The sequence below is a fragment of the Esox lucius genome, chromosome 13, assembly GCF_011004845.1.
Source record: "Esox lucius isolate fEsoLuc1 chromosome 13, fEsoLuc1.pri, whole genome shotgun sequence".
NCBI classification, from domain to species: domain Eukaryota; kingdom Metazoa; phylum Chordata; class Actinopteri; order Esociformes; family Esocidae; genus Esox; species Esox lucius.
In genome coordinates, this window is record NC_047581.1 from 28,013,080 (window position 1) to 28,028,538 (window position 15,459).

Below are 15,459 nucleotides of genomic sequence, written 5' to 3' on the forward strand. Positions count from 1 at the left end.
GAGTACCACAGGTCATAGGCGGGACTTCCCGGGGGGGACGGGGGGACATGACCCCCCCCGCCATCCTGGGGAAAACAATGATTGGTCCCCCCCAATTTATAAATGTAAACATAACTATGCAATTTCTAACCGTCACCGGCCTTCATTTTCTCTGCATTGAATTACAGGTCACTGGTTATGTTAGCTAGCGGTTAGCAGATATTTGCTAGCAAGCTACAGTGACATCAACCAGCTTTTGCAGCTGTTTGAATTTGAGTCAATATGAGAAGCTTGCAGTGTATGTAGTGCTCCTTAGCTGGCAAGGTGACAGTGTTCATGTAGCTAACGTGAGGCTGATCCAGTAAATGTGTTTTATGTTGGTAGGGTTCACACACAATAGCTGCATTTTCAGAGCTACATTTGCAAGCAAACCAATGGTGCAAACTAAAACAGTATTACAACACTACTTCTGGTGTCCCCCTCAAAAATTGCTCATGAGAAAAAAATCTAAAATTGCTCATGCGATGTAATTGTGCCCTCAAAACTTGATATCAGATTTTCGCTCCTACCACAGATATAAAGATAAAATATGCAACACAGGGTTTCGTTGTGTGTTTCTGAATACAGTGACCCTAGAGATGTATGATTACGATACTCTATACAAAATACTCAGGTGCTTCCTAATTATTTCTGCAAAAGTCTGGAAAATTCTGGGCAGGCTGGGAATTATTGAAAAGTGGACATTTTTCAGCCTTTTAAGGGTAGAGCAGCACTGGGATCTAGTATAATATTGGTATTTTTCTGGTTTGTTACCATGGCAACTTTAATGGTGGTGCCCAGTCAGAAATAAGCATTGATCAAAGTTGCATTTTATTACGAAAATAAATTGGTACAATATCTAATGGAACTATTGATTTTAAGTAAACTAACTTGTGGAAGGCTACAGTTCCCCTTTAAAGGAACTAAGTCACAAGCCTTTGCTTAGTCCCAATGTTTAGGTCTTTGGTCCAACTGAGTGCATACATCTGTTAACCGAATAAAGATTCAGCCTGTCACAGACCTTTCATGGGAGTGCCACATCCAGTCTGTTAATTAGATCGACTTGGCCACCAGAGGGAGGGTTCAAACCTCAACATTTTATTTTGTGAACTGTAAGGTATTACAGAATAATAAAGTATTTATTACAATACAGTGCCTATCAAATGTAGTTACCCACCTTGGACATTTGCAAATTTTTACAAGATCAAGTCAACATTGATTTATTTAGAAGATCATTGTCACTGACTAACACAAGAATAAATAAATGGTTTTCTGTTTCATATTTGTTATTAACTTAAATTTAGCATTTTGATATTATGGACTTATTTCGTGTCAATCAGTGGCAAAAACACCTAATTTAATCAATATTAATTTCATGTTGCAACCAGGTTGCAACACAATCAAATGTTGAAAAGTCCAAGGGGGTGAATACATCTGAGAACCACTGTATGTTCATGACTACATTATACACTATTATATGTTTTTTTTATGGGGACCTTTTATTATTATTATATTTTTTTGACTGCCACAGACAGCAAAGCTTAGGCCCAGAGTAATATAAATGCCATGGCAATGTTTTCTACTTGGAGAAATAACATGTCTGGGCAAATAATAAGTCAAATAATGTCTATGACAGATTAGATGATTATAAATGAAATTTTCACGTACTGTATATAATTACTATGCCTCTAGCAGTGTGTTTTCCTACCACGCTATTAAAACGTATAGCGCCTTTTTACATGAATTCTGGCGTTGACTGCAATTCGCTTCTCCGCTGTTGAATTCCCTTCTCACCTACGCAAATAATTCAACATTTCAAAGATGAAAGTAAACATCCCATAAGGGATTCAAACCCACGCAAGAATCTGTGAAAAGAATAAGAAGTTTTGAGCTATTTGCCCAGATAGGTTTTCACACATGCTCTAGTTACTGTGATGTTCAGTATGTGCTACATTTAATGAGAAGGTTTTGTTGTTTTGGATCTGTACTGCAGCAATATGAAATAAAAGAGCGTCTGTGGTTGAAGACTAGTTGTCAACTTTAATTTGAGGATATCTTCCTCCATATCAAGAAAAAAAATGGCAGTTTTCCCATTTTAGGGGCCAGGAGACAAATTCCCTTTAAGTTTACAGAGGTTTTGCATTTGATCTCACATTATAGTCAAAATGTGTGATATATTTACCTCAGACTTTCTCACAGGTCCCGTCGCTGCATTGTTGGTGTACAAAGGGAGTGTTGTTTGTGTGTTGACAATTTGTTTCTTTCTGTCCTCAACGCGACATATGTTTCTTTAGAAAGGTCCATGAAAAGGTTTATGGATGCTTATGGATGGAATACCCATTTATTGATAAGAAATTGCATAGTATTTTTCAATGTGAAAGTGCCGGCCATTATTTGGTAGTTGTCGTGTGCCAGGAAGTTTCCCACCCACCTCTCCGCAATATATCATTTTCTCAGGTGAACGGTGAGACATTGTCCTTCACACAGCCAGGCTTCTTCCTGGTTTCTGTTGATGCCTGCTCTGGAAAAGTGACCAAGAAGTCTTCTTTCTCCAAAATGGACACCAAAATGGAGCAGCATCTTAAGACTGGAATACCAAAAAGGTGACAGGGAGGGTTAAGGTCCTTGCTGGATGGAGTTAGAACTTGACTGGTCTGTTGCTGACCTGGCATCAAATACAATTACAGTCTGTTACATCTTTCACATACTTGAGTTTATGGTTAGCCCTTCAGAGTGCCAGCTGGGTGGGGCTTGATTCTTTTCAAGGCAGCATATGGTACATTTGGACATGATCATTTATGAAGCATTTAAAAAGGTTTGTGTATATAGGAATTGCTCAGTTGCAAAATGGTCTATGTAAGACAATTCTAGGCTTCTAAGAATTCATTTCTTAGTCTAGTAGATTTATTTTTGTTGTTTTAATTAATCATTTGTTTAATACCCCCATGCATAGGTCAATAGTGCTTCTGGGAACACGAGGAAAACCTCATGGTTTGGAAGGTGTAGCACAGTATCTGGTGCCCCTGGGCATGACCAAAGCAGCCGATCTGCAGGGTAAAGGTTAGTGTGGTTCCTTCTCACAGGTGCATTTCAATTATACAAGGTCTGGTTTTTCTATCCTGGGTTGTTCCACAAAATTCGATCCTTTTGGGTTTTGTAAAGAGGTCAGTGGAACACAGACCGGGGGGGTAAAGGAAGGTCGTTGTCACTGACACAGAGTCAAATGACCTGGTCAAACAAGTGGCTTTTGGTTCATTCCAATGAATTTACGGTAACACACAATGTAGGGACTCAAGTCCGATTTGGATGCATTGTATAAGCTGGTTGTTTACCTAGCATACAGAAACATGTAGACATACAAATAACAGCCGCAGATTTCCATGACTGCCATTGTTTGGGTTGACATCCAACGTCTCAAAAAGTTAAACAAGGTCTAAAATTATAGGTTGTCTGTAAGAGGGTTGACCTGTAGACTGACCATATTAAAATAGAGTTCACAAGACAATTGACCATAAACAAAAATGTACCCCATGGGCCAGCATCGCTCGGCTCTCCGCCTCCTGCCCGGTCTCTGCAAAATGTACTTTCACTTCTTTCCCTGCTCACCTGATCACAGTGAGTTTGCCCTGACACTGTGTTTTTGTCATGCAGAGAGCCTGGCGTTTTGGGGGTTTCAGGGTGGCTCGGCTCCCCTTCCATGGGCCTCCATCCTGGCTGGGAAAGGTGAAGTACAGCTGGGAACCCTGGAGCGTTACCTTCCCCTCAGTCTGGAGGCCTACGGCTGCACGCAGCTCAGCACGCGCAGAGACCTGGAGCTACTCAAGAGCACCACCAAACCACAGTGACCAATGTGAAAACGACTTAACCCACAACACAACCAACCAGCGAATGAATGTGAACTACTAAACTTCTATTTATTATTGTTTTGGCAAAGGTGTTTACTAATTGGGTGGGAAGAGAGAGGGTGCCTGCGTGTATGTGTGTGTGTGTTTTCGTGTGTGAGTGTGCGGGTGTGTGTGTGTCGAGTGTCGAATGTGTGTGTCTTGGGGAGGGTTTGTAGAGCCACGAAAAGATGCACTTTCCTAAACGCAAATAATTTGCCATATCAGCCATTCATCTCACAGAGCAATGGATTCATAAACAGTACAGCCCATGTATATCAGAGAAAACCAATACAAAGACCCTACACATTAGCCATATTAAAATGAAACTGACTTGGAACTGGAAATCAATGGGGAAGTATAAATGCAGCCAAATATATATATATATATATAATTTTTTTAAACACAATTTGTTACCAAATACATGCAATTTTTAATTAAAACTTGGTTATATAATTACCTTATTTTTTATATTGTGTTTTCAGCACTGCAGAACCTAATACTTGTTTACACAGCCTTAAGCAATTGTAACTGCATGCTGATATTTTTTTTGTGGCCATCACTGCTTGTCATACTTTCTACGCTAACATTCTTCAGTGTCCCACTCCACATGCTGCTTTCAGCTTTGTCCTTACAGTATATTATGAATCTGATTCTGGAACCCATCATTGCCCACTTTGGAGCAGTTCAATAATTCTTCTTAACCATTTATGGACCTAGGACTCTTATTAATATTTCACAAGGCCTTGCACACATTCAGGGCCCCCCAGTACTGTAACAGAAACCCCACAGCTACTACCCAATATTAAAGTTCCTATGTTTACCATCGACCAAATTAATTGTCCAAAGAAAAGGAAACCCTGTCCGTAATAACTTACACTGAAAGCGCAACAATACAGTGGTGTTGGTTGGATGACTCTTGATCTGGGCTGTTGAATTAGTGCAACGTGCAACCCAGTGTCCCAAGAAAATGCCTGTTGGAGGTTTTCTATCTTTCAGCAGGACAACATCATTTAAAGCACCCTGGGATGGTTCATAAAAAATTCTCATGGCAATCACTGAAAAAACGCATACAGTGGACGGCCCCCCTTAGGCATTGAAGAATCGGATCGTTTTGCTGTTAATGTCAACCAGGTTGCCAGGAGAAAGGTGCAACAACCTCTTTTGAGGCTGCAAGAAGAATTTATTCAGTTATTTTGGCCATAGTCTGTGCACCCAGTTAAAGCTCCCAGATGTCCATCGTTTTGTCTCTCATTTGTCTTGAAAAAAACTACAACAAAAACAAATTTTACAAATTAATAAACACATTAATACTTTTTTTAATGATTGAAATAAAATGCAGATTGAAATAAAATTCAGATTTTATTTCAATCATCAAGAGGGTCTGTATATTTGGCTGCAATTATTCAGTTCCCCCTGATGATGTTTTGTCTCAGGCCAGAGTTTGACCAGTCTGCTGCTCACCACATTAAAGATGGGAAAACAATAAGAAGATTGGTGAAGCAAACCAAAGAAAAACACTTACATATGTTCTTGTTTTCTGTCTGTTCCCATGCTCCTTTTCTAAGCAGTTTTTGCACGTCCCTGGTGGCATGTTGTTCAGCCACTAGATCTGTTACAACTGGGTTTTACTTCATAAGTTATCTAAGTGCAGCTGTATTTTACTGAAAATACTTTATATGGGATACCGTTGAGCGTGTATTTTCAGCAAACCTCTTTTCCAAAGATGTCTGCTTTTGTTACATATTTATTTGATAGCTACACAGTGTCACTTCACCCTGTGTGCTGTCTATGCCCACAGCCAAGATAGCTTTTTATTCTTCTGTTCTTTGCATTATCACACCTTTGAATTGTTAACAAATGCCAAAAGGTATCAATGCCAAAAGTATGCGTTTTACAAGAGTCAGGCTGGCTTTTAATGAGGTAATATTGCCGTTCATCAAATGCAAACTGATAGTCCATACCAAACCCAAGTCTTACTGTACCTCTGAGGCCTTGTTGGTGGTTTGTGCAGGGCTCCCCAACTGTGCTGGTGATTAGTAACTTTGGACTTGACTATGTGTATTCATTGTAACTCGCCATGTGAGGTCCAAAGCAATGGTCAAACATTTGCCAACTCTGCAAATGCGTTGCTCCGGGCAAACGTAGTCGAATGCAACTATTGTGAGATATCCTGCATGGAGACGTACCTGCTTTTTAACCACTGTACTGTTGTAAATAAGACCTTTTTTTTTGTTATGCTAGTTTTTATCCCTCAGTACCTTCAGGATGCACAAACCAAGATTTGAGCTTTTTTAATAGGAATGAGTTTTCCAAGAATGTTGGTGGTGTGGATGAATATATTGAGAGTCTGTTAATGGTGTTTGTGTGTACGACTGCCTTTCAATATGGAGTGAGTATGCGATGTTAAATCATTGCTCATGAGCTTTTGTTTAATCTAATGTTTATATTTACATTTCATACATCCTCAGTGCTCTTATGAAATTGCAGTGTTGATAGCCATTTATACTTTGTGATAAAAGGTGTCCTTTTATTGTTGTCTTCTCGTTATTTTAGCTCACGTATTGTTGAAATTTCCCAAATTGTATTTCTTGTACAGTACTGTGCAAAAGGCACATGAAAGTCAAACTAAAGTTATTTATTTGGATTGTAAATGTTTATTTGTAACACTTTATTATTATTTAAACACTTAACATGCAAATAAATGACTAGTTTGACTTTCAGGTGCCTAAGACTTTTGCACAGTAATGTAATGGGTGTCTTTGAACATGTGTATTTCTTTAACGGCAAAATCTCATTTAAATAAGTAACAAATATTGGGGTTCATTTCAGGATCCCCAAAAAAGCATGATCACACATCGATGCCATTTATTATCTTCTAACAATGGCAAAGCTCACTTCAAGGAATATGGACCATAGATGACAGTTTCTTGGCCTGTAGTGAGAAACCATCTAACATCAATTTGAACAAGTCAAATTCTCCTCCAATGTTGTGTGAATTAAGGAAGTGTTCTCAGAATTAGTTGGTGATTAATAGGACAGCTTGATGGCCAAGTTGACATAGGAGTCCACGCGTGATTTCTGGAAAGATGTATTGCTACTTGACAAATCTACCATACGGTGGCAGGCTTGTCTTCTATAGCTCTAAGACACGCTGTTTTTCTGTAACAGGAGTTTTCATGCTTCTGATACAAAAGTACTAAGTGAACTCGCATATAGACTTAAGGTGAGATCGCTCATTGTTCAAAGCAGTATACTGAAACTTAGAAGACACGTAGTCCTTTTGCTGATCATTTCATGTTTGTATTTTAATGTTCGGACACTAGGAAGGAAGAGAGGAGAAAACATGGCGAGAAGGGCACAGGGAGGTCAGAGACCAAGATGAAGCTCGAGCCCCTGTTGCCCGGAAATACAGTGATTGGTACAGTCTTCATCCAGGGACACTACTAGACCTATAAAATTCATTGAAAACCAGCTGAACTACTACTGTATCGCTTTATATCACAGCCACTTTGCCAACAAGGTGTTACACAGAGAATAAATTAAGACAGATGTGTGATCTCTGGCTGAAGAGATCTCTCATGGCTGCCAGTCCCTCATTAAATCGTTAACAGGCTTCATTTCTGATTGGTGTGTCTTGTGACTGTAGTCGAGGCATATTCACAATGATACTGGTGTCACTGATATTTGGACTGGCACACGTCATGTTTTTACAAATATATTTTCAGCACTATAATTAGGCTTTGCTATGCAACAGTGTTTTCCTACTCCTTACTGCCAAGTTAGCCAGAAATCCAGACTCTTTCGATTTAACAGGAAGGCCAAGGAGTGAAATATTGGCTAAACACAGAACTGGTACCCAAAAACACAACAACATGACATTGGCTTGAACAAACATCTATGCAAATGCCATTAAAAATTGGTGTATGATGTTTTATCACTTTGAACAAGAAAGTCCGGTGATCAGTGTAAACCTGCACAGGCATTCATTAGCAATATATAAGATAATTATTTTCATGGTTACACGCTGCTCCATAATAAGGAATCGTTTAGTGAAAACTGAACATGACCAAAGAAAGGATAAAGAAGTACAGACAGGTGCACAAAAGAAGTCTGAGCTGTATTTCAATTAAGATTAAGCCTGAGCTAATTCTTGGTGAAAATGTGTCTACTGCTAACCCACACAAGGTTTCAAGCTGGGTGAAGACGCTGTGTGACCTACTATTAATTCAAAGTATCTTGAAAGGGGATTTTGTTGATTTCATGTCTTCCTCTCTGAGGGAACGGACACTGTGTTACACACCTCGTGATGAAGGTTGTGTCTTCCTATTGCTCTCCTGAGCAGAGTGCCACTGAAAGGTGGTGTTGAGTGTTGGGGTTTAAACAACACACAATGTTTACTCCAGGTGTATATGCCTTGCTTGGTGACATTTGCACCATTTTCACTCAGTCCTGGCCCCTCACACGTCAAACCTGCCTGTGCATTAACAGCTTTTTCTCCACTCCCTGAAATCCTGCAACTAGTAACAGTCGCCTGACAACCGTGCCTCCTCGCCCCCCCCCCCTTCCCTTTCCCATATCGTCTCAGGTCACATTCTCCACTTCTTCCCTCTTCAACTCATTCCTGACCACTGACTGCATGCCCTTTGTCTTCAGGATGAGCCGAGATGTTCCCCTCCCTCAGAAACCAACACAACCTACACTCCTAAGGTATAGAAAACTACAGACCACAATCCCTCATCCTTTGTCTTTCCTTTCCAATACACGCTAGTTTTCTTTGTCTGACCGACTCTTCTGTTGTCTCCCTCAGAACAATAAATTTGACCTGAAACAGCAAAAATGGAATGAAACAGTGTCACAGCTGTGGTCACATAGGTCACACCCAAGTAATCCCCATGGGGGCAGACGTGTCACAAATTAAATGGAATGGACCATTTCCCAAAGGTGTGTCACACAAGGGGCTCCAATTGACAGGGTGGATAAATGTTGAAGACTGATGTAACTTTGCATTTGGCATTAATTATAATTACTTTAATTTATCAGATTACCTTTGTGTTCGGTGACTTTCACTGAGATTGTTGATTGACTCAGGTGCTACAAGCTATGTAACGAGTATATATTAAAAACAGTTGAAGCCAGGTAACCTGGTGTCAATCATATGCACTTAAAACAGAGAGAAAACTGTACTGTTATTGTTCCAGGGAATCACTATCAGTCAAGTGCTCATTCAAATGTGAAGCAAGCAGAGTCATTGTAATCAAAGGAAATGGAAAATCACTTCTGGGTAAAGAGACAGTCTTAAATATGTGGGTTCTGAGAACAGATGTCACAAGGGAGTGACACAAAGCACTCACTGTAACAAGGAGTGGGAAAACTGAAAACAAAACAGATCAGTCATCATCTTGACCCAAGGTTGTAGCCCAGCTGTTCAAGCAACTATTGTTTAACCTTAGAATGGTTTGTGGGACTAATTAGGATCTTAAACAACTCATTGGTTTCTAGAACCAATCAAATGTTCCCAGGAAGTGTTCAGACACCGAGTCCCCGCTGAGAACTTTGATGGGTGTAGCATCGTTTTTTGTTGAAAAAAGGAAGTTGGATAACCAGGCAAAGATTTAGTGATCAGGCAAATGTATAATATTGCCATGGTTGTGTTTTCTACTACACACATTTTGCCCAATCTTACTCATTTATCACTCCGTTTGTGCTTATGAATTATACCCATTTAATTGAACTGCACTTTTTTATTGTCTACTAGTATGCTAAGGGGGAGGAGATGGAGCAGGCTGCTATTACTAGAATCACTTTAATGCTATGCACATTTACACATAAAATTGTACATTGTCTAAAGGTGCCACTAGTGGTAGTCAACACACAAGGATAGAAAACACAATCTACACAAAGTTGACAATAATATACACAGTGTGTTCACACACCCATACAATGGCTGTGAGCATACAGTGTATTTGAGAAGTATTCAGAAACCTGGACTTTTTCCACATTTTCTTATGTTACAGCCTATTCTAAAAGCTTATTCTAAAACATAAGTAAATGTTCCACATCAGTCTACACACAATGTCCCATAATGTCCAAGCAAAAATAGGTTTTTAGAAATCTTTGCAAATTGCAAAAAACAACAACATTTAAATCCATTTTAGAATAAGGCTGTAACGTAACAAAATGTGAAAAAAGGGAAGGGGTCTGAATACTTTCTGAATGCACTCACTGGTGTGCCTGAGATTGAGCTAGAGACTGTGGGATATGGTGGTCTCAAGGGATTTGAATGATTCAGCAGAACTACCAGCCGACCCCTCAGTGACAAGGGGAGAGGCGGGGAGTGTTTCTGCTGATGTTCCTGCTGAAGGGAGAACCAATTATGATGTTGAGAGCAGCGATGGAGCAATGCAACACTGTATGTTTAAACTATTATGATTTTCCCAATTTTTATTGTGAGCAACAGTAGGCCTACATCAGATTGTGTAAGTTTGTTTCTTTTGTTCACTTTCCTTTACTTTGTCACTTGTGTAAAGGAACTTGGTCACTTGTTTTCAGGAACGCAATCACTTGTGTTCGGGAACTTGATCACCTGTGTTTGGGAACTTGATCACCTGTGTTTGTCACTTGTTTCCAGGAACTTCATTTGTGTTCAGGAGCTTTGTTACTAGTTTTCAGCTAATTGTTTACATATTGTGTATCAAAGCATCTCCTGCATCACGTCTTGAGTTTGCAAATTCAACCCAAAGCTGAGAGAGATGGACCACTATACAGACCAGGGGCCCATAAATGTCAGTTACTACTACTTTGGTATAGTTAATCTTCCCTTCCTATCGGCCAAAAGACAAAATGGTCAGAGAACCGTTATAGTACATTTACAAAATAATTGTATTCAACATTCTGGCTAGAGATAATTATGTATTTTCTCAAGCAACATGTTTCAGACTGATTATCCATGTGGTAACCATGGTAACAGCCCGATGCTTAGACAAGGGGTAGATTAAACTGATCTCATTCATCTGTAGTCTAATTGTCCTCCTATTTGTGAATTTGCAGTTGCTAAGGTTCAAATTAGAATGCTTTAATTATCCGTATTCCTTTAAAACAAGCTTAAAGGGTTAGTTCACACACATAACTAGATCATGCACTGCTCCAAAAAATGAAGGGAACACTTAAATCACAGAACGGGTCTCGATGGACGAAATCTATAACAGATCAAAATCTTTACTGTACTTTACTGCGCTTTTCTCTGCCTAACTTGTCATGTGATAAATCTGACATATTGTGGATGTAAAAAGTCTACACACCCCTGTTAAAATGCCATGTTCTTGTGATGTAAAAGAATGAGACAAAGATAAATCATGTCAGAACATTTCCACCTTTAATGTGACCTATACCGTGAACAATTCAATTGAAAAACAAACTGAAATCTTTGAGGGGGAAAATGAAAGACACACCCTTAAAATAATACTTTGTTGAAGCACCTTTTGATTTTATTACAGCACTCAGTCTTTTTGGGTAGCAGTCTATTAACATGGCGGAGTCTTGATGTGGCAATATTTTCCCACTCTTCTTTGCAAAAGTGCTCCAAATCTGACATATTGCGAGGACATCTCCTGTGCACAGCCCTCTTCAGATCACCCCTCAGATGTTCAATTGGATTCAGGTCTGGGCTCTGGCTGGGCCATTCCAAAATGTTAATCTTTATCTGGTGAAGCCATGCTTTTGTGGATTTGGATGTGGACTTTGGGTCGTTGTCATGCTGAAAGGTAAACTTCATCTTCAGCTTTCTAACGGACATCTGAAGGTTTTGTGCCAAAATTGCCTGGTATTTGGAACTGTTCATAATTCCCTCCACCCTGACTAAAGCTGAAGAAAAACAGCCCCAAATCATAATGTTGCCACCACCATGCTTCACTGTGGGTATGGTGTTCTTTGGGTGATGTGCAGTGTTGTTGTCCAAACATACCTTTTAGAATTATGTCCAAAAAGTCCAACTTTGGTTTCATCAGACCATAACACATTTTTCCACATGCTTTTGGGGGACTTGATGTTTGTTTTTGCAAACCAGCCAGGCTTGGATGTTTTTCTTCATAAGAAAAGAAAAGTGTTCCATGGTATATCTAATGCTTTGGGAATTCTTTTGTACCCTTCTCCTGACTGATATCTTTCAACAATGAGATCCCTCTGATGCTTTGGAAGCTCTCTGCAGACCATGGCTTTTGCTCCAAATGACTTCTATTTAACATGAGTTTGAATGTGATTGGTTAATTCTGAACACAGCCACATCCCCAGTTATAAGAGGGTGTACACACTTATGCAACCAGGTTATTCTAAGGTTTTTATTTTCCCCCCTTGAAGATTTCAGTTTGTTTTTCAATTGAATTGTTCACATTATAGGTCACGTTAAAAGTGGAAAGTTCTGACATGATTTATCTTTGTCTCATTCTTTTACACCACAATCATAAATATAAAAATGTATTATGTATCAGGCATTCATTCATGTAATGGATGCCGCAAAATCCTTTTTGATTGATACAAAATACAAAGCCATTTTCATCAACCCAATCAAATACAAATTACAAAATACTATTTTTGTATTAGAAATACATATTTTAAATACTTTTATCATAAATACTGCCCATCCCTGGCTAAAACTACGTTTCGCTGTTAATTTAGCAAAATACCTATTTGGGATGCAACAATTGTTATCTAACACCCTTGTTGTTAACAAACCTTGATAATAGTCACAGGAGCCCAAGCTGCCACAAGAAGTTGCTAGAGCGCAAAAAGGAAAGGCAACTGTATTTAGTGACTTAATGTCGGCATTGCTTGTCAATTTTATCACGATCTATGGGACCCCCTTGGACTTACCCACAATCAGAATTAGAGCCCTGGTCTCACAACGACACCGCTGACTGTGAGGCTGGGTCAGACAATAAAAAACCTTTTTGCCATACATTCAATGAATGCTTAGTATTTTTTTGGACATAGAGTAGAAGTGATTTTTTTTTTTTATTGCAGATAAGCTCCTTATTACTGATACACTGATATATTGCCACACCTGTGGTGGTATTCACATCTAAGCTATTTCTATACCATAGGTTAGTAGTGGGTGTATTTGTTGTCAGATTGTTGTTATTCTGTTATCATATTTGTTATTGTCAGCAATGCAGTGGTTTTTGAGTTTTATAGCTGATGTGTTAGGGCCTGAATAATTGAACGATTCTGACAGCAACACAGGGGTGCGTTTCCATGGTATCCCCTCACCCGTGGGCATGCCACACTAAGGGGTAATGTAAATCTCTTCTCTGCTTAATGTCAGAGTGGATCACTTATCTAACTATCTTTGCTCAAATCAAAAAATTTATAAACAGTATAATAAATTATAATTTAGTCAACTGAGATATTTGCAAACATGCAATGTGAGGAATGGTTAAAACCTTGTCACTTAAAATGATTTCCAAGGACAAGTCTCCTTTGAATCATTCTTCACACTGCTGATGTATGAATAGCTTAATAAAATGAATGTAATTGATTAAGTATTTAAAAAGAACTCAATAGGCTAAATTACGATCTATTATTCTGTTTACTAATTATTTGTGCGAGAGAGAGTGACAGGGCTACTCAATTACCCTTTAACTTCAAATGCTTCAGGTCTCCCAACCCATTAGCCAGTACATTAACCTTATCTACCTGCTGATGGAAAGGCATTAGACACGTATAGCACAGCCATTGAAAATGAAAAAGGCTCAGTGTGTAAATTCTTTACCCTGTTCTTAAACAAGATGAAATCACATAGGGCCAGAAGTGACTTAATAAACATTTTGTTATTTGACACCACTGTTTGTTGACATAAATTTTTTTTCTTCTATGAGAAATCTAAGATATTATGTCACTTGTGTGATTAATGCCTTCTTCCAATTCCAAAACATCATAACTGTAAATCCAATCTGAAATTTTTAATAGCCACCTCAGCTGAAGTATTTTTATCCCAAACCTAAGACCACTATAAACTGAAGTATGTTCATCCCAAACCTAAGACCACTATAAGCTGAAGTATGTTCATTCCAAACCTAAGACCACTATAAACTGAAGTATGTTTATCCAAAACCGAAGACCACTATAAACTGAAGTATGTTCATCTCAAACCTAAGACCACTATAAGCTGAAGCATGTTCATCCCAAACCCAAGACCACTATAAACTCAAGTATGTTCATCCCAAACCTAAGACCACTATAAACTCAAGTATGTTCATCCCAAACCCAAGACCACTATAAACTGAAGTATGTTCATCCCAAACCCAAGACCACTATAAACTGATGTATGTTCATCCCAAACCCAAGACCACTACAAGCTGAAGTATGTTCATCCCAAACCCAAGCTGAAAATGTGATCATATCAGTGAAAATGTGATAGTGAGTTTCATGATCCACTGCCTTGTGATGCCATGCAAGTGATTGCCTAAGTGGGGGCAGTTGCTATGACAACCCAACAATGGTGATTGGGGGGGCAATTCTGGTGATAGGCCTCAGTGAAGTCCATCATCAAACCTGTTCTAGATTAGATATAGATTTTCTCCAGCTTTAGATGAGTCTCAGAAATAGTGGAGAGAGCATATAGGTCCCATATAGGTCCCTCTCCTTCCTGAAGCACCAATCAGCTCCCAGAGTAAAGACATTCTGGCCTTTGTATCATCATTATTCCAAACATCACAACCCCATTTTGGATAATGGGCAGGAGATGATTCTTATTCACAAAGCCACAATGGGCCAGCTTCTCGCCATACAACCCTGGATATATTAAGACTACTTTTTCGTGTTGATGACTGAAAGGAGTATAGGAAGTTATGCATGAATTGATCCAAAGACGAAAGGAATACAATGGCAGAAAGATAACAATAAGAAAATCTGGTGATCAACGGCATAGCCGCGGGAAGTAGGACTGCTGATAAACCGTTTACAGCACTCCCTGATCAAAACATCTTCCCATGGCCATGATCAACCTGATGATTCAAACAACCTTACTTACCAAAGGACTCTTTAACAGGCTACTATCCTGGGAAAAAAAGAAAAAGGGAGCACACTGATCTGTAGGCCATCTGATATTTATTACAAAGAAGATGTATGTAGAACTTAGAGATAACACTCTATTTTCTTTATTTCCCATAACTGTGAGCTGGGTGGAAGGGTTCTGCAGTAAGGAATGCTTTCTGAAAGTACAGTCTATAGTAATGTATACAACACTTATCTCACTTATAAACTGGATCTATCTACAGTACATTGAACTACACTGGATTACACGACTGTCTGCAGTCATAGAATGTCTGGGGAGTTTTTGCAACCACAGTCGTAGTTTTGTTTCCTCTCATCCCAATTTCTTGATGTAAAATTCATGTTCTTGGCATTGCCTGGTTGCAAAAACCAGCAGGTGTAGGAATGTCAAAGATCAAATGTTTTGCTTCTTATTAAACAGCTTACTCAACCAGGAAGTATTTGCCGGTACATATGTGATTAGAGGAAAGCACATCATCGAGTCAACAACTAGAGTTGAGCTTGCAGTTGC

The 15,459-nt window shown here is 39.1% G+C and overlaps 1 protein-coding gene across 2 annotated transcripts in view; it reads left to right on the plus strand.

Annotated features, from left to right (window-relative positions):
- cemip2 (cell migration inducing hyaluronidase 2) overlaps positions 1 to 6,432 on the plus strand; it is a 32,030-nt gene extending 25,598 nt beyond the window's left edge. For both annotated transcript variants that reach the window (XM_010876877.4, XM_010876878.4), the window contains exons 22-24: positions 2,476 to 2,621; positions 2,972 to 3,078; positions 3,670 to 6,432. In XM_010876877.4, the coding sequence (XP_010875179.2) occupies positions 2,476 to 2,621; positions 2,972 to 3,078; positions 3,670 to 3,863 (447 nt within the window). In that variant the 3' untranslated portion in view covers positions 3,864 to 6,432. The remainder of the gene's footprint in view (positions 1 to 2,475; positions 2,622 to 2,971; positions 3,079 to 3,669) is intronic.
- Positions 6,433 to 15,459: the final 9,027 nt, after the last annotated feature.